Raw genomic sequence first — 20,628 nt, 5'->3', positions numbered from 1 at the left:
TTTCTATTTATAAAGTTTGGGCATGGATACGCCGTGCCCGCGGCGCGGCTCGAGACCTTGCGGCGCGACGTTAGGCAGAAAGTTAGGGGCAGCGCGCTAACATCCTTCGTGGCGCGCCTTGCTGAAAACTCTTCATTTTTGTTTGCCTTTTGGTTCTTCCAGCATCCTTTCCCTTTCATACCCTTTTACAGCTTCTTTTCAGCTCCAAACATGCATCAATAGTACCCAAAGTGATTCGATTTGCTTCACAACATGAACTACACATATGTAATTCAATTCTTACTGAAAAACACATGGAACTAGCACACTTTGTTTACGTTTTAGCTCAAAACTTGGATATGATAACCCATGAAAATACCATAAATTCATTCCTAACAAACTCTCCCCAACTTAGAGTTTTGTTTGTCCCTAAACAAAAGTACTCACCTTAGTGATTGCTTTAGGTCAACAAATATGGCTTGAATCTTTGCTAATTGAGAAGATTGAGATTTTCTTGTCATATTTGTTTTTGGTATCTTTGTTCTTGCAAATCCAATCTTTTCCCTGAACGTGCACAAACTTGTTTTGGCCCTTTTTATTTATCTTTAGTTTAATAATCTAATAATAATAATAGTTAATGGTGATAATAAAAATAAAAATAATCTTAATAGTAATATTATTAAAACCACTACTAATTAACAACAATAGCTAGTTATAATAATAAAATGATTAAACCAATTATTAATATAAATAATAAACCATGTGAATAATTTGTGAGAATGGACTAAAAACCTAAAAAAAATGGAATAGATGGGCCAGATGACTGGGCCCAAACACCTTCTAATCTTAACCACATTTTAACTCAGGATTTTTTATAAGAGGTCGGGTTTGACAATAGGAATGTCAAACCCCATGGCTCTTAATTCTAACCCTTGATGATTTAACAGACGTAGATTTGATCGGGCAAATTTTGGGGTATGACATTTAGCATTATAAGAAATAGGAGGAACAGCATGATAATTTTTATTTTGAGTTTCATGATATTTCCTAGGTTGTGTCACATGCTTCTTAGTGTGTGTGATGTGAAAGCTTTGAGCATGTGATGTGTGCCTTATATCATTGGAATGGCCATACTTGAACTGATCATACAATGGCTTGTATTTGATTTTCATATCATCTACAGGTTCAAGTTTGTATGGGGTTTCACCCTCATAGCCAATGCCAACTCTCTTGTTTCCAGAGACAGCATATATCATAGAAGCTAGTTGACTTCTGCCAATACTTCTAGATAAGAACTTTCTGAAACTTAAATCATATTCTTTCAGAATATGGTTTAGACTTGGAATGGACTTTTCTGACTCAGAAGAAGATCCAACGTTATTGGATAATTTTAAAACTTTTTCTTTTAATTCAGAATTCTCCAGTTCCAACTTCTTAGTTTCAAATTCAAATTGCCTTTTCAGCTTTTTGTATTTGATACTAAGTTGAGATTTAAGTTCTAGAAGTTCTGCAAGACTGGAAACTAACTCATCTCTAGTTAGTTCAGAAAATACCTCTTCAGAATCTGATTCTGATGTAGATTCTGATCTGTCATCAACAGTGGCCATCAGTGCAATGTTTGCATGCTCGCCTTCAGAGTCTGATTCTGATTCTGATTCTGAATCATCTCATGTTGCCATAAGACCTTTCTTCTTATGAAACTTCTTTTTGGGGTTCTTCTTCTGAAGCTTTGGGCACTCATTCTTGTAGTGTCCAGGCTCATTGCATTCGTAGCACATGACCTTCTTTTTGTCAGATCGTCTGCCTCCAGAAGATTCTCCTCCTTCAGGCTTCTTTGAACTTCTGAAGTTCTTGAACTTCCTCTGCTTGCTTTTCCAGAGTTGTTTTACCCTTCTGGAGATCATGGATAGTTCTTCTTCTTCTTCTTCTTCTGATTCTTCAGAATCTACTTCTTCAGCCTGAAAAGCGTTAGTGTATTTTTTATAATTAGATTTCAATGCAATAGACTTACCTTTCTTCTGAGGTTCATTAGCATCCAGCTCAATCTCATGACTCCTTAGAGCACTGATCAATTCTTCAAGAGATACCTCATTCAGATTCTTGGCAATTTTGAATGCAGTCACCATAGGACCCCATCTTCTTGGAAAGCTTCTGATGATCTTCTTGACATGATCAGCCTTGGTGTATCCCTTGTCAAGAACTCTCAATCCAGCAGTAAGAGTTTGAAATCTTGAGAACATTGTTTCAATGTTTTCATTATCCTCCATCTTGAAGGCTTCATACTTTTGGATCAAGGCAAGAGCTTTGGTCTCCTTGACTTGGGCATTTCCTTCATGGGTCATTTTCAATGACTCATATATATCATAGGCAGTTTCCCTGTTAGATATTTTCTCATATTCAGCATGAGAGATAGCATTCAGCGAAACAGTCCTACACTTGTGATGATCTTTGAATTGCTTCTTTTGCTCATCATTCATTTCTTTTCTTGTGAGCCTTACACCACTAGCTTTAACTGGATGTTTGTAACCATCCAACATGAGATCCCATAAGTCAGCATCTAAACCAAGGAAGTAACTTTCAAGTTTATCTTTCCAGTATTCAAAGTTTTCACCATCAAATACTGGTGGTCTAGTATAACCATTGTTACCATTTTCATTTATTGCTCAGTGGAAGCAGATGTAGATGTAGGTGTTATTGGATCTTCACCAGCCATCTAGATTTTGTGTTTTTCTCTTCCTGAATCTTTTCTAACACGGTTAAGTGCTTGCACCTAGAACCGGCACTCTGATGCCAATTGAAGGGTAGAAAAACACTTAGAAAGGGGGGTTTGAATAAGTGTAGTTTCAAAACTTGTAAGATAAAAACAACTTGCACAATTATTTTTATCCTGGTTCGTTGTTAACTAAACTACTCCAGTCCACCCTTGACAAGGTGATTTACCTCAACTGAGGATTTAATCCACTAATCACATAAGATTACAATGGTTTTCCACTTAGACAACTTCTAAGTCTTCTAGAGTATACTGATCACAACCTGATCACTCTAGGAACAACCTGCTTAGATACCCTCTAAGACTTTTCTAGAGTATTCTGATCAACCTGATCACTCTAGTCCTTTACAAATTAACGTAAACAAATTCTAAGAGTATTACAATTCTTCTTAAAAGCTATAATCACAACTGTGATATTTCTCTTAAAGTTTAAGCTTAATCTCACTAAGATATTACAACAGCAATAAGTGAGGTTGAAGATGAAGTTATGAGAGCTTTTGAGTTGAACAGCGTTTTAGCGTTTTTGCATAAAGTGTTGTGTTCAGCTTCTCATCAGAACTTCTATTTATAGGCGTTTGAGAAGATGACCGTTGGGAGCATTTAATGCTTTGCGTAATCCGTACAGCATTGCATTTAATGTTTCACTCTTTTGTCAACTACCTCGAGCCTTGCTTTTGCTGTGACTACTGACGTTGCCGTTAATAGCTTCTAACGTTCCTTTTGTCAGTCAGCGTAGCCTGCCATCTTGTACTTGATTCTGATTTGATCTTTTGTAGATACAACGTTTGAATCTTCAGAGTCAATACAGCTTGGTGCAGAGCATCTTCTTGTCTTCTGACCTTGAAGTGCTTCTGAGCGTGATACCATGAGAACTTCAGTGCTTCTGCTTCTGAACTCAAGTCCTTCTGATGCTTCCATAGACCATGTTCTGATTCTGCTTGACCATCTTCTGATGTCTTGCCAGACCATGTTTTGATGTTGCATGTTGAACCTTCTGAGTTAGTGCTTCTTGCGCTGATTTTGTGCATACTCTTTATATAATTCCTGAAATGGAAATTGCATAGTATTAGAGTACCACATTATCTCATACAAAATTTATATACATTGTTATCATCAAAACTAAGAATATTGATCGGAACAATTATTTCATTTATTTTTTCTACTAAAGTATATATTTCTAACTAAATTAAATTAATATTTATATAACAATTAAAATTTCAAATTTTTTTTCTTTTTAATTTGCGTATCTTTTGTATATATTTATTAACTATCTTTATATATTTATTTATTATTTATATCGACTTTACATGACCCGTGCGAACGCACGGGTCCTTTACTAGTTACTTTGAAATGTAAATGGCCAATATTCTCTTGACTTTTTCCACCCATTGGATACCCACTAAACAAGTGACATATGGCGATTTTAATTCTAATAAAAAAACAAAATTAATAACATAAAAGATAAACCAAGAGATTATACATAGAAACTCAAATTCATAAACTGTTTTCTCTCGCCTTTTCCTCAGGCTACAAACTTAACGAAAGCGGAAAAAAGCAAATCAACAACAGTTTTTATGGCAACATCCGTACAGATCGGTAAGGGCGTACCTCAGGATGCGCGGTTGGGAGGGACATCGAAGGTCTCGCGAATTCCTCTTCCGTTGACAACGGTGACGGCGGTGTCGGAGGATGAAGTGATGGATCTCGATCGGGGCTGGACTGATGTTCGGCGCGGCTGCTGTGCGTAATGGCTGCGTAAAGATGCGTCGCGGCGGCTAATCGAGATTGATCGGAGTATAGTGCAGATTCACAGCGGATGTGTTGTGTTTGCTCGATTGTTGATGAACACCGCGGATCTGACGGCGTGATGGTGTTGTTGTACCTGAAAACAAAAACAAACAAAACAAATTGCATGTAATAATGAGTGTTGTTACGGTTCATGTGTTTTGGACTTGGAAGTGATGTTATAATTGACACAGGTTGTGGTGATGAATTTGAGACGAGGTTTTCATTCTTAGTGCAGTTGCAATTTGTGAATGGTTTGTGATAGAGAGTGGATAACGTAAGAATGAGATTACAAGGGTTGAGAAAAAATCCGTCCCCCTGTTGCACCCCAAAATTTGCCCACTTATTTATTCCCAAATGGCTTTCGCATCACATTCATACACATACTTCATATAGGCCATTCATCCAAGGCATTCATTCATATCACTGTCACTAGCCAAGAAAACCGGTGAAAAAGAGGTTCAATGTGTGGGGTATCTGTGAGCAAAAGAGAAAGATTGAGGACTTGACTGCACGATGCTATTCTCGTGGAAGTTCCCCTAAAGATCAGGATTTCATTCTCTCCAAGAAAGGGCTCTGATTAAATGATACAGGCTTCAGATTCATCAAGATCGTCAAATTAGGGTTTTCTGACCAAAGTCAACCCTGTTGACTTTCTGGTCAAAATTTAATCAGGAAAGTGGTTATGGATGCAAAATATGGCTTCCTGGAAGAAATATCACATAATGGGTTTCTTTGATTAAAGATTGATTGAGAATTGGAGCAGAGGCGGATTAATCGGGAAATTCACCTGAAACTAGAAAGAATCAGAAAAATTGACTTTTTGGTCAAAATCAGGGTCAACTGTCAAATATTGATTTTTGGGTAAAAAAAAATCGGTTAAGGAAATTCAATGGGGTGAAATAAAATCAAGAAAATATCAAGATTACCAAAAATGGCAAGTTAGTTGAAATTTGAAAGTTTCCATAAAAGGCAAGTTCTAACACTTAGAAAATTCTTGAAAGGTTGGAAATTTGGCTGACTAGCTTGCTTCATGCAAATATAGTACGCATCTCAAGGCATTTTCTCAAGAAAGTCCCAACATGAAAGTTGCTCAAATCATGGCCCTCAACAATTCTCTAGTTAGAAGTTTTCTCACGTGAGGCCTGGTTAAAAAGATAAAAGACGAGAAAGTTGGAAGAATCACGTGGAAACCATATTCCACACTTAGAAAAATTTTGAGAGTTTGAAACTTGTCAAGCAGCGGACTTTGATCCCATTTTTCACAAACTTCAAGGCTTCGATTCAAGACAAGGTCAATACCAAAAATGTTCATTTCATAGCCCTCTACAATATTGTAGTTGGAAGTTTTGTCAAATAAGGCATGAATCAAAAGATACAAAGAAGAGAAGTTTGAAGAATCACATTTGTTCAAGTCATGTTGCTGGGCACAAATCCAGGTTACGCGTGAGCATTTTGTCAAACACGTGGCATGCTAACTTTGAAGATGGTTATGGAAAGATATAAAGAGCCATTAGGTGAAAACTTGATATGGATCCCTTCTACTCCATGCACTCTACACAATGAGCCAAGATTTGAATCATTTGGATGGATATTGGATCATCTATGAAGTCTCAAAATCATCCCTTCGTCAAGTCACCATTGCATGTCTGGCTGGGCAGAGCTCAGGGCACGCGTGCGTCATTTGAACAAACACGTGGTGGGCCATTTTCAAAACACTTTTCTAGACGCTACAAGCACCCCCAGGATCATTACGAAACATCAGCATGTTCTATGCCATTTCCTCATTCCATTGAGCTACGGAACGTACCAATTAAGCGAATGACGAGAAAATCATAAGGCCTCAAAGTAGTGCTCGGATCAAGTAACGTTCTTGCCTAGGATATAGGCCAGAAATCATGTCACGCGTGCGGGCCCTTGCAGTGATCTTCGTCCAAGTTCTAAGTCATTTTGTGAGGACTTCAAGCATTATCTTAAGACAGTTCCAACATCAAGTCTCACCTACCCCGTGTATTCTTCACGTTGAGCTCAAGAGGGGATTAAATCATGAAATGAGGCTTGAGATACATGTGCATAAAGATGGTGACATGAGTATTGGTTTGGTAAAGCATTTGCATCAAAGCTCACGAAAGGAAACGTACCAGCAATCACCACTTTCCATATTTCACCATGCAAAGTATGATACGTGAAAAGCTCAACATAAACTTACTCCAATTGACAACCCTTGCTCACTAAGTCTTGAGGAGAAATATCCCACACTGCTCAGGTCCAAAAGAGCCACTCTCACCTCACACTATATAAACTCCACACCTCACTCTTACACTTCACGATTCATTTCTTCATTCCTCACTCTCACACACCTTCACTCTCCCATTCTCTCATCACTCTCTTCTCTCTACACCACCCTCTCTCATCTTCATCTTCAACCAACCACCATAACCAACTCCGGCGCCACCATAACTAACTCCGGCTCCTCCCTAACTAACTCCAACAAACTCTCACTACACCATCAACCTTCACCTTCATCTTCAATATCTTCACAGAAACCTCATCATCTTCATCGATCAACAACAGCCACAACTCTCTCTTCCCTCATCCTTCCATCATCACCGCCATGAAACTCCTCAACCGCACCTTCATCAAGCTATCTCCCAGTCACGGTTCATACAGTTCAAGGATAAAAAACTGAGTTCAAGCATCATCAAGCTTCATCTCTGCATTTTCCGGAGTTCTTGACAAGGTCGCGGATCTTCTCGGAAACGTTGCTAAGCTCCACGCATCAAAAGGAAGTAGGAGAGGTTTCTTACATCTTTCTTTCCAAGACTTGCATCAGGTATGATCTGGAAACTCTCTTAACATGTTAGCTACATTTAACAGGTCATGTGCATCAGGATCTTGAGTTCATATGTATGTTATGCTACGTGTTATACCGGCATGAAGTTTTGTTCTTGAACAATTTCGATTTGGCTGATATAATTCTTGCTCGTGTGTTGAATCTCATGTTCAAATTCTGTGAACGTTTAGAATCGGATTAACATGTTTAAGATGAGATCTGGTAGAGTTTGTTTAAGTTAGGGTTTGTAAAATTTTGTTCGGATTGTACGTTAGGAGTAGAATCAAAGAAAACTAATTGCAGATCCATAATCAGTGCGAAAATCCGAGTTGAATGGTATGTGGCTCGCAGGTTTCTGGGCGAACTCGGTCAATGCCGGTGGTTGAATGACCGGAAGAGAAGACCGGAGGCGGAGCTCCGGCGTTTGACTTCTGTTCATGTTGTTATCCGTTTAGCTGACGTGGCAACGCGCTATTAGCCCATGCATTTTATTCTTTCCACTTTTGTCTTTTTCCATATCATTTGCTATGAGGTGCTGCATTGTGATAGGATGGAATGCTGGTTTTGTCCTTTAGTCACTTAAAATGAGCTTGTCCAATTGATATATGTGTTGTTGATTTATTTTCTGTCACGTTAACATTCATATTGAAACCATATAATAACAATTGTGCATGCTGAATAAAAAATTATAGCAAGGACAAGGTGTAGTCTGGGCCACGTTTTGATTGGGCTTTGGTAAAACGCGCTATCCACACCCCCATGTTTAGGGCCCATGCGCCAGTTACACTAATCAGTTCACTTCTAACTACTAGTTCACCCCCTGCTGACAGTAAAAAAAAAACAAATAATAATAGTTTTCTTTTATTTTCTTTTGCTTATTAATTGAATTTTCCTTTAAATAAAAATGATAAAAATTGTTTTCTAACCAATTAGAATTTTAACAATCCATAGATTTCATTTTTTAGATTTTTAATTGACTTTAATGGTTGATTTTCTTTGCATTTTGATTGGTTATTAAATAATGAAAATACTTAGTTGTTTTAGTTTTAACTCTTGAAAATAGTCTTAAAAATGAATAAAAATAGTATTGTTTGTGAATATTTCCTTTAATAGTTTAGAGTTGTATTTCTATTATTTTTGTGAATATTTTTTAATACTTTGTGAAATGCCTAGAATGCCCTTGGATGCTAAAGTTGACTTTGGTCAATTTGAATAATTCTTTCTTTAATCCCCTTAGATTTTAGTGTAGATTTTAAATAGGTTTTAGTGTATAACATTAGATTAGAGAATAGGTTAGTGCCCCTCTTTCATTTCTTTTTCTTTTTCAACTCTAAAATACTTAATAAAAAAGGCCTGACAAAGATCACACTGTGACTTTTCTGATGTGTAGTGAGAAAGAAATGATTGGGGTGTAGGCCCCGATGTACGTTCTTTCTCACATAGTAGAAAAGAAATGATTGGGGTGTAGGCCCCGATGTACGTTCTTTTCTACTAAACGGAAAAGAAATGATTGGAATGTAGATTTCGATGTATTTCTTATCCGTTATTTAGAGAATCGATTGTGGTGTAGACCTCGATGTGCATTCTCTAAATAGTCAAAAACAAAACTCTTTTTCTCGGTGTGATCTAAGTCGCAAAGTAAATCTCCCTTAAAAAATACTCAGCCAGAAAACATTCAAAATGATTAATAAAGGCTTTGACTTAAAACAGAGTAAGGAAGCGATGCGAAGCCCTGTAGAGGGTCTTCGTCATCGTGGAATTACAATAAAAGACACAAACCAAACTTTTGCTTTTCTTTTGCCTTGTTAGGCGCTTAAGAACATGTTGAATCCATTCCATAACTAGGCGTATAAGTCTCCAAAGGTCGAGCATCGTGGAGTGCGACTTTAACCTCTGTTCAACTAAAAAACACAAAACAAATGGAAACTATGGAGCCGAACTACGGTTGCTCTGATTCCTTGTAAGGGATACGTAGGCATTGGGTCGCGGGGCCTAAGCGAGCACACTTGTAAATAATTCCTTCTTTTCCCCGTATTTCTTTTGCATTCATTCGCATTTAGGTTTAGACATAGATATACACCCTTTAGATAGAAACAAACATAGGTGGATACCATCGAGTACGATGGGCGTGAGGGGTGCTAACACCTTCCCCTTGCGTAACCGACTCCCGTGCCCTGTTCTCTGGTCGAAAGACCTTGTTCTTATTCTGAGTTAGGTTTCCTGGTATTCCTTTCCCTTATGGGATAAATATATTAGTGGCGACTCTGATTCCATTTTTCGCGGTAGCGACAGCTGGCGACTCTGCTGGGGATGTTGTTAGACCTGTTGCTGGTCCATCCTTAGCGAGTCGATCCTAGCCTGCGTTTGTTTGTTTATTTACTGGGTGTTTATTTGTTTTTATGTCTATACCTTGTATATATGTTTGCATGTTTATTTTTCTGTTTGCATATCATGTTTATTTCTGATTGCACATCATGCATATGGATTGTATTCTGTGTTCCTTGGGGTCTTCTGTTCTGTTTTGCAGGTTGGGTGGGATGTTTCTATGAGGTAAAAGGCCCAATACCCAGGCCAGAGTGACACATAGGATACCTAGGATAGAGTGGATAGTCATGACGCCGATGAGATGTCAGGTCTTGTCTAGTGCGATCATGAGACCCACGCCCAGTCGAGGTCCAAATGGGGTATCATTGTTGGCATGTAGATGCAACAACATTGGTGCCTCAGGAGGACTGATAACGCTGGTTGCCATTTTGACCTACCCTGACCTAGACTACACCCGTGAGTGGGGAGGGATATACATGACAGGTACCGTTGGTGACTATTTGGTTCTGTTGTTGACTATTTGGTTCTATTGATGATTATGGTTCTTCTGGTTCTCTGATCTATGCCGGACCTTTGATCCTATGATATCTTCTTGCTCAGAATTATTGCCTTGGTCCCTCTATGTCGTGGGGACCCAATCTGCATCATTTTCATCATAGCATGTTTAAATTTCAAAAAAAAAGAAGAAAAAAGAAAGAAAAGAAAGAAAAGAAAAAAAAAGTTAATTCTCATGCGCATGTCATTTTTCAGGGTATCCAGAAAATATCAACCTCTGTCAAGAATGGATAACAACGTGACCGTCAATCAAGGAGCTACAAGGCGCACACACACTTATACTTTCCATCGCGAGGGTATGGTTCAATTGGGACAATTGGGTGAATTGGTCACTGGTCATAATGAAACAGTGTTCAGTGACAATTATGGCAACATATTATCTCTTCTGTACTCGCGTGTCGACGAATGGGCCTTATCCACTCTTCTTCAGTTCTACGACCCAGATATCCGTTGTTTCACATTTTCAGATTATCAGCTAGCTCCCACTCTCGAAGAGTACTCTTACCTCCTCAACATCAAGATTCAACACAGAGTGCCTTTTGTTTGTGCCCCGGAGAAACCTAGGTTGGATTACATTGCCAACGCTCTTTATTTGAGCTTGGGAGATGTTCATGATAACTGGAAGAAGAATGGTGATACTCATGGCTTCTACATGAGTTTCCTGGTTGAAAAAGCTCAAGAATTTGCTGACAAAGGAATATGGGAGGCTTTCAATGCTATTTTGGCCGCTCTGATCTATGGAATTGTGATGTTTCCCAACATTCACAAGTTCGTTGATTTGGCTGCTATATGTCTTTTTATGGACAAGAATCCAATACCCACCCTATTGGCTGACACATATTATTCCATTCACTCTCGGCATGGTAAAAGGGGGGCTATTCGAGGTTGCTTGCCGCTGTTATATAAATGGTTCAAATCTCACTTGCCTGCTAGTGGTCCGTTTGTTACCTCTACTCAGAAATGGTCTCAGAGAATCATGGGACTTACTGCAAACGACATCGTATGGTATCAATTCCGAACGGGCATATCTGAAGTCATTATTAGGTGTGGAAACTTTGGTAACGTCCCGCTCATTGGGACAAGAGGATGTATTAACTACAACCCAGTTCTAGCTCTTCGTCAGTTGGGCTATACCATGAAGAGTGGGCCTTCGGATAGGGAGATTTACCAATCCGTGTACTTTGAAAAGAGAGCTGACCCGGTAGCGCTTGAGGAAATCAGGAAGGCCTGGAATAACATTCATATAGGTGAGAGATCCACTCTGGGAGCCAAGAATGCCATTGCTATGGAGCCCTACACCGATTGGGTTAAGGAGAGAGTCAAGACACTTTTGTTACCATTCCCGGAAGTTCCTCTCTTGTATGCACAACCTCCGAAGATATCAGAAACTATGGTATCAAGGGAACGTTTTGACCAGGTCCGCGTCGCCAATTTGAGACTGAAAGAGAAAGATAGAGATATGGATTTGAAGCGCTATTTCCTTAAACAGACAAAGAATGAACTGGCCCGTGAACTTAAAACTCTCAAAGGAGAGTCTTCTCAAGCCAGGAAGAGGGTTAGAACTGAAAAGGACGGAATAGCTGTTGCTGCTCCTACTGAGGACCCTCAAAAGGTTATAGAAAAGACCATAAAGGAAGAAAAAGAGAAGCTCAGACGAGAGTACCAAGAAGACCTGAAAGCCCACAAGCTCCGACTGGAGAAAGAAACCAAATATGAGTTGAGGACCATGAAGAAGAAACTGGAAGAAGAGACCACTCAGAGAATAGCAGTTGAGACCCAACTGAAAGGAAGTCACCTCCGCACCGCCCGACTAGCTGAAGAGAATGTCAAGCTCAGAGATCAAATGATGAGTGAAGCGAATGCACGTGAGAAGACCTATATCCCAGAATGCAAAGGGTGTGACGAACTTAGGGATTGCTGCAAGAATCTAGACACGCAGTTATTCCGAAAGGATGAAGTGATCCAAAGCCTTGTCAAAGGAAGAGATCGGGAGGCGACTAAGAAGCTGTTTGACGAAACAAAGAAGTGGAGTGACGCCCATTTCAGACAAGGAGGACCTTTGTTCTACATTGAGATGAATTGATAATTGAATTTGTTTGTAGACCACCACCAGATTTGTTGGATGGGGTCTCTAATGTTCTTTATATTGAAACATTGTTATTTGTGTATGAACCTACTCGCCTTAGGGAGCTGTTATGAATGAAATGAATTGCTTTCTGTTTTCACTTGATATCTCTCTCATCACGTTGTTATTTGTTCTTGACCATCAATTCGATTTTGGATACTCTGAAAATGGCACCTCACATCATATGCACACATGCACCTCATGCACATCATGCACAAGCAGGTACATCAGATGGTGTTCTTATTTGACTGAATAGGTTTTCTCTTTCAGCAATTGCACCTCCACCTACACATCGCTACTACACAAGGGCTAATCATTCACTGCAGATGGATCAGTTAAGGGATGATCTTATCCAGATGAGAACTCAGGTTACTGCTCAGATGGCTCAGTTCATGGAAGTCATGCAAAACATGGCTGATCGCCAAGAAGAACTCAGAATCAGGATGGACACAGTTGCTCAGGTTGTCGCGGATCCCCCACAAAGAAATCCTGCTGATATTCGTGTCAATGGTGAGCCTGTGATCGGAGGACCTGGTGTAATTCCTCCTGCTGCTAATCAAGGTAATCCCCGTGGGCCTCCCCAGCCTACTCCTGAAGGACAAACCACACAACAAATCAGAAGGGCTGCTGCTATCCCCGTGTTGGAAGAGGACCGACATGAGGACTTGTTTCCTGAAAGCGAATGGGGATTTCCACAAGATGCTGGAAGGATGTTTAGAGGTCTGGAAGAGAGGATGAGGGCAATGGAAGGCCAAGGACTTGGTATGGATATCAGTGATTTGGGTTTGGTTCCTGGCGTCCGTGTGCCACCGAAGTTCAAAGTACCTGATTTTGAGAAATACAAGGGGAATACTTGTCCTAAGACACATGTCCGAGCCTACTATCGCAAGATGCATGTATACTCTGAGGACGAAGGCCTGTTGATGCATTTTTTCCAAGATAGCCTGACTGGGGCATCCTTGGAATGGTATATGAGGCTGGAGAGAACTCACATCCGAAGTTGGAGGGACCTAGTTGATGCTTTCATAAAGCAGTATCAGTATAATGTTGACATGGCACCAAATCGCACTCAGTTACAGAATCTATCCCAGAAAGCTAATGAGTCCTTCAAAGAATATGCACAGAAATGGCGCGAGTTGGCAGCTAGAGTCCAGCCACCTATGTTGGAAAGAGAAATGATGGATTTGTTCACCAACACTCTAGAAGGCCAATACTACTCCGCCTGCTCTGCATCCTCAAGTTTTGCCGAGTTGGTTATGATTGGTGAGCGAATTGAAAGTGGGATTAAGGCTGGTAGAATACAGAATCCAAGTGCTGCTAGTTCCTCTTCTGGGGCAGGAGGGAAGAAACCATATAACGGATTTGCTAAGAAGAGAGAAGGTGAAACAAGTGCTGCTTACTATGGTAAAGGTAAAGGCCACGTTTATCAACAGGTAGCCGCTGTTACTATACCGAGTACTCCTCTTCAACAACAACCACAACAACAGCAGAGGCATCCCCCACGTCAGTATCAGCAAAGGTCGAGGCCACCAAGAATTTTTGATCCCATACCTATGACATATGCACAATTACTCGCTCATCTCTTACATGGAGACTTGGTGCAACTTCGTACCATGGGCCCTCCACCTGCTAAGCTTCCTCCTAACTATGATGCTAATGCCCACTGTGAGTTTCATTCTGGGGCTGCCGGTCATGATATTGAACATTGCATAGGATTCATGCATAAAGTACAGGATCTGCTCGATTCAAAAGCTATTGAGTTCACCCCTACTCAAGGACCTAACGTTGTACAGAATCCTATGCCTTCCCATGGAACTCATGCCGCAAATGCCATCGATATTGTTGAAGACATTTACTTGGTCAAGGATGTTATCGAATTGGGATCGTTGTTGCCATTATTGAAAAAGGAATTATTAAGGATGAGACTATACGCTGGTTGTGGAGAATTCTGTACTGATTGCATGGTCACCTCCTCAGTTTGTGACAAGGTGAAAGATGGGATTCAACAGTTGATAGATAGTGGGTATCTACAGTTCGAGCATGTGCGACATCCAAAGTCAGCCAAGAATGAAATCAATGTGCTATCCATCCCGTATACTCCTACTAAGATCCCGATTCCTGCCAGAGCGCCGCCTTTGGTCATCACGTTGCCTGGTCCCATCCCATATACTAGTGAGAAAGCAATCCCATGGAATTATGGCGGAGAAGTTTTCTACCAAGGGGCCAAGTATGAGATTAAAGCACCGGTTGAGAAAGAAGATGTTGATAATGTTGTTGGCATTGGAAGAATGACAAGAAGTGGTCGTATTTTCAATCCTCCCCAGAATACTCGCGATGACAATCCAGAAGCTCTAGCTCAAGCAAAAGGGAAAAGAGTGGTAGAAGATACGGTAGATCCGGGGCAAAGCTCTAACTCTGAAGATACTGTGGCCAAAGAGATGGAAGAGTTCCTAAAGATCATCAAGAAAAGTGAGTATAAAGTGGTTGACCAATTGAGTCAAACTCAATCAAAGATTTCGATCTTGCAGTTGCTCTTGTGTTCGGAGACACATCGAAACGCTTTGCTGAGACTTTTAAGTACTGCTTTCGTCCCTCCAGAGATCTCAGTGAATCAACTTGAAGGGGTGGTGTCAAACATCAATGCTGGTAATGGATTGGGATTCACTGATGCAGACTTGCCCTCCGAAGGTAGAAACCATAATAGAGCTTTGCATATATCAGTGGAATGTAAAGGGACTATGTTATCTCGTGTTCTCGTGGATAATGGATCTTCTCTGAATGTATTACCGAAGTCGTCTTTGATGAGGCTGGATTACTCTGGTGTCGAGATAAGGCCGAGTGAATTGACAGTGCGAGCCTTTGATGGGTCAAAGAGATCAGTATTTGGGGAGGTTGACTTGCCAATAATGATAGGCCCTCAGCTTTTCACTATTACCTTCTTTGTGATGGATATCCACCCGTCTTACAGTTGTCTCCTGGGACGTCCATGGATCCATGCTGCTGGGGCCGTGACTTCCACATTGCATCAGAAACTCAAATTCGCGACTCAAGGAAAGATAGTCACAATATGTGGGGAGGAAGAACACGTGGTAAGCCATCTTGCGTCCTTCAGGTATATTGATGTGGAAGGAGAGGTCCATGAGACGCCGTGCCAAGCCTTTGAGGCTGTCCAGACCATCAGGATCCCTTATGTTGAAAATAAGAAGTTAGGGGCCCCCATGTCTTCACTAAAGGAAGCTAAAGCTGTGGTTGAATCTGGTCATCCTGAAGGATGGGGCCGAGTCTTGGATCTACCAATCAAGCAGGATAAGGGTGGGATTGGATATCAGTTGGGTCAGAGTTCATCTAATGAGGCCTCCAAGAAGCCCGGAACCTTCATTCCGATCAAGTTCTCTAGTGCTGGCATCGTCAAGGATCATATTTGCGCTGCTGATGATGATGTGGATAGTGATTATGACATTGAAGAATGGATCAAGCCGTGTGTCCCGGGACAGAAGCTTCTCAACTGGTCATCCGAAGACATCATCTCAATTGCTCTTGATCCAAAGTAATAATGTTTGTTTTTGTTTATCATGCAATAATTCCTGTGATCTGCCCAAGACACAGTGAACATATGTAGGGCCTCATTTGTTGTTTTTCAATGTTAAAATCATTAATAAAAGGACGTTTTTGCATTCAAATATTTTGTTCCCTGTCTTTCGTTTTACTTTTATATTTATAATTAATCAAAAAAAAATGGCAACGTTTCTTATTCATCATCATCCCCCCATTCTAAAATAAAGCATAAATCATAATCCATGCAGATCCACTTCTCCTCCAGATTCTATTGACAACGATCTTGCTATGCCTCGTCATGACTTTGACAACCCTATCTACGCCGCTGAAGAAGGGGATGAAGAAGATTGTGAATTGCCTGATGAGTTGGCCAGATTGTTGAAACAAGAAGAGAAAGTGATCGAGCCACATCAAGAGCCTATTGAGACGGTGAATCTTGGCACCGAAGAGACGAGAAGGGAGGTTAAAATAGGGGCTTCTTTGAATGAGAATGTGAAAAAAGAGTTGATTGGAATGTTGAAGGAGTATTCTGATATCTTCGCGTGGTCTTACGAAGATATGCCTGGATTAGATACTGATATTGTTGTGCACAGGCTACCCCTTAAAGAAAATTCTCCGCCCGTCAAACAGAAACTCAGGAGAACACGTCCTGATATGTCCAAGAAAATCCAAGAAGAGGTTCAGAAGCAGTTTGATGCAGGTTTTCTTGCTGTAACAGTTTATCCACCATGGGTCGCCAACATTGTACCTGTACCTAAGAAAGATGGGAAGGTACGAATGTGTGTCGACTATCGAGATCTGAATAGGGCGAGCCCGAAGGATGATTTCCCGCTTCCTCACATTGATGTATTGGTAGATAATACTGCTCAGTTCTCAGTTTTCTCCTTCATGGACGGTTTTTCTGGTTACAATCAAATAAAGATGGCGCCCGAGGACATGGAAAAGACAACATTCATTACGCCTTGGGGCACCTTTTGTTATAAGGTCATGCCATTCGGGTTGAAGAATGCTGGGGCAACCTATCAAAGAGCTATGGTGACTTTGTTTCACGACATGATTCATAAAGAGATTGAGGTCTATGTGGATGACATGATCGCAAAGTCCCATACTGAAGAAGAGCACCTGGTTCATCTGAAGAAATTGTTTGAAAGGTTAAGAAAGTTCAGGTTAAGGTTGAATCCCAATAAATGCACTTTCGGAGTGAGATCAGGAAAGTTGCTTGGTTTCATCGTAAGTGAAAGGGGTATCGAGGTCGATCCCGCCAAGGTAAAAGCTATACAAGAGATGCCTGAGCCGAGAACTGAGAAACAGGTTCGTGGATTCTTGGGAAGGTTAAATTATATTGCAAGGTTCATCTCACACCTTACCGCCACGTGTGAACCTATCTTCAAGCTATTGAGAAAGAATCAGGCAATAGAGTGGGATGACAACTGTCAAAAGGCATTTGATAAGGTTAAAGAGTATTTGCAAGAGCCTCCAATCCTCATGCCTCCAGTGGAAGGTAGACCGTTGATTATGTACCTAACGGTTCTTGAGAATTCAATGGGGTGTGTGCTGGGTCAGCATGACGAGTCCGGTCGAAAAGAGCACGCAATTTATTACCTTAGCAAAAAGTTTACCGATTGTGAATCAAGATACTCACTACTCGAGAAAACTTGCTGTGCTTTGGCATGGGCTGCTCGCCGACTGAGACAGTATATGTTGACTCACACCACTTTATTGATTTCAAAGATGGACCCAATCAAATATATATTTGAGAAACCGGCATTGACAGGGAGGATTGCCCGTTGGCAAATGATCTTGACAGAATATGACATACAATACACTACTCAGAAGGCCATTAAAAGTAGTGTAATTGCTGATTATCTTGCGCATCAACCTGTGGACGATTACCAGTCTATGTACTTTGAGTTCCCTGATGAAGATATAATGTGCGTGGCAGAGACTTTCAAAAGTCAAGATCAAGAGGAAGGACCTGAACCAGGGGCGCGATGGACGCTCGTGTTCGATGGTGCCTCTAATGCATTGGGTAATGGTATTGGGGCTGTGCTTACTTCTCCAACAGGTTTTCATATTCCATTTACGGCCAGGATTTGTTTTGATTGTACTAATAATGTGGCTGAATACGAGGCTTGCATATATGGTATTGAGGCGGCCATTGATTTGAGGATTAAAAATCTCGCAGTTTATGGAGATTCCGCTTTGGTGATTAGTCAGATCAACGGAGATTGGGAAACACGCCACCCCAACTTGATTCCCTATAGAGAACATGTGGTGAAATTGGCTCAATACTTTGATGAGATCACCTTCGATCACATCCCTCGAGAGGAAAATCACTTGGCTGATGCTTTGGCCACTTTAGCATCCATGTTCAAAGTCAAATGGGACAATGAAGCGCCGTCAATTGTGATCAAAAGGTTGGATGAACCTGCATTCTGTGGCGTCATTGATAATGTGCCTGATGAGAAACCATGGTTTTATGACATTAAGAAATTTCTGGAAACCCAAGAGTATCCTGAGGGTGCTTCCCTCACAGATAGGAAAACTCTGAAGAGACTATCTGCCAAGTTCTTCATTGCTGGAGGTGTGTTGTACAAAAGGAACTTTGATTCTGTGTTGCTCAGATGCGTGGATAGACACGAAGCAGCAAAGATCATGCAGGAGGTACACGAAGGATCCTTTGGTACACATGCAAGTGGGCACACCATGGCTAGAAAAATATTGAGAGCAGGTTATTATTGGTCGACCTTGGAACATGATTGTTTCAACCATGTGGTGGTATGTTACAAATGTCAAGTGTATGCAGATAGGGTTCACGTACCTCCGGTTCCTCTGAATGTGTTGACATCTCCTTGGCCATTTGCTATGTGGGGCATCGATATGATTGGGGAAATTAAGCCCACCGCCTCTAATGGACATCGTTTCATCCTCGTTGCTATCGACTACTTCACCAAGTGGGTTGAAGCTGCGTCTTATGCAAATGTCTCCAAGCAAGTAGTGACTCGCTTCATCAAGCACCATATAATTTGTCGTTATGGGGTTCCTGAGAGAATTATCACTGATAATGGATCCAACCTCAATAACAAGATGATGAAGGAATTATGCGAGAATTTCAGGATTACGCATCATAACTCCTCCCCGTATCGGCCAAAGATGAATGGCGCAGTTGAGGCGGCCAATAAAAACATCAAGAAGATTGTGCAAAAGATGGTGGTCACTTATAAGGATTGGCATGAGATGTTGCCCTTTGCTTTACATGGTTATCGTACCTCGGTGCGCACTTCCACAGGGGCAACTCCTTTCTCGTTGGTATATGGCATGGAAGCGATTCTTCCGGTTGAGGTTGAGATTCCTTCATTAAGGGTATTAACAGATGTGAAGCTCAGTGAAGCTGATTGGGTCCAGACCAGATTTGATCAATTGAACCTTATTGATGAAAAGAGACTAGCAGCCATATGCCACGGGCAAGCCTATCAAAAGAAGATGAAGAGAGCCTTCGACAAGAAGATTCGACCTCGACACTTTCAGGTTGGTGACCTTGTGCTCAAGAAGATCCTGCCTATTCACAACGATCCTAGGGGAAAGTGGACTCCGAATTACGAAGGGCCTTATGTCGTAAAGAAAGTCTTCTCAGGTGGCGCCATGATCCTCTCAACTATGGATGGCGAAGACTTCCCACTTCCCGTGAATGCCGACGCAGTTAAAAAATACTTCGCGTAAACCTGATCAAAAAATAAAAATAAAAGAAAAGGAAAAGATCAGGAAAAAGAATGAAAAAGAAATAAAGTACACCCGCTAAGTTGAAAACCCGAAAGGGCGACTTAGGCAAAAAAGGGGTCCTGGTGGATTGAAAACCCGAAAGGGCGGTCCAGGCAAAAGAGGGACAAAAAGCGAATGACTGCGTCGTGCATTAGATCCTCGAGCATAGTTAGTCACCATAATTGGAGGGCTCACAAGGGCAAAGGATCAATCCATTCACCCATTTCGGAAAGCAAAGCAGAAGGAATATCGAAGATCTGCAAGGCATAGCAAGATTGGAACCCAATGGAATCTTTTCTTACGTTGCCATGTTTGTAAATACTGTTTGTTTTCCTTTTTGGTGGCCACCTCCTTAAGGGGCCGCTTCCTGGTGTACTCGCCTATGTTAGGCATTTCTTTTCATTAATAAAAGGATATTTCACTCAAAAAATTCCTACATCGTTTTATTTTTACTGTTTTGTTTACAAAAGCGTCCAATTATTTTGGTAAGCATTGCATTTCTAACATCGAAGTCCTACAAAAAGGAACATGAACTAAAACAAATAGAATTGCTTAAAGATTTTGAGTACTTGGGATGGTGGACGAAGTAGAACCATCATACCTGGGGCATATTTGCTTGATTTGTTTTGCAGGAATCTCCGATCATTCAGCACAGTCAGATGCCAGTACCTACGCTTCAAGAACCCAAAGGTCTCCTTTCTTTCAAATACCAGAGTTTATTTCTCTGGGGAACCCTCATCCAAGGTTCAAGTGCTCCGCAGTGTCGATTAGATCCCCTTATTCTTCGACAAAGATGCAGAAGTTCAAAAGGGGAGGTGCAATCTTCAAGCTTCAAAACGAGATGACGGCGTTGCCGTTCAAAAGTGCCATCGTGCTTCCTTCCTCACAAGTCTCATGGTGCAAGTTTCCCTCCTGCAGAAGTTACATATCGGGAGTTGGTCG

General features: G+C 41.0%; 1 protein-coding gene across 1 annotated transcript; it reads left to right on the top strand.

Moving 5' to 3' along the window:
• Nucleotides 1–10,473: 10,473 nt before the first annotated feature.
• LOC131640355 (uncharacterized) lies at nt 10,474–19,647 on the top strand. The gene is made up of 4 exons (XM_058910759.1): nt 10,474–11,906; nt 12,350–12,439; nt 12,629–15,919; nt 16,176–19,647. Exons 1-4 carry the CDS (start codon nt 10,474–10,476, stop codon nt 19,645–19,647), a joined length of 8,286 nt encoding a protein of 2,761 aa, XP_058766742.1.
• The last annotated feature ends 981 nt before the right edge of the window (nt 19,648–20,628 follow it).

Source organism: Vicia villosa, unplaced genomic scaffold (assembly GCF_029867415.1).
Source record: "Vicia villosa cultivar HV-30 ecotype Madison, WI unplaced genomic scaffold, Vvil1.0 ctg.003077F_1_1, whole genome shotgun sequence".
Taxonomy (NCBI): domain Eukaryota; kingdom Viridiplantae; phylum Streptophyta; class Magnoliopsida; order Fabales; family Fabaceae; genus Vicia; species Vicia villosa.
This window is presented reverse-complemented; position numbering and strand designations above follow the sequence as displayed.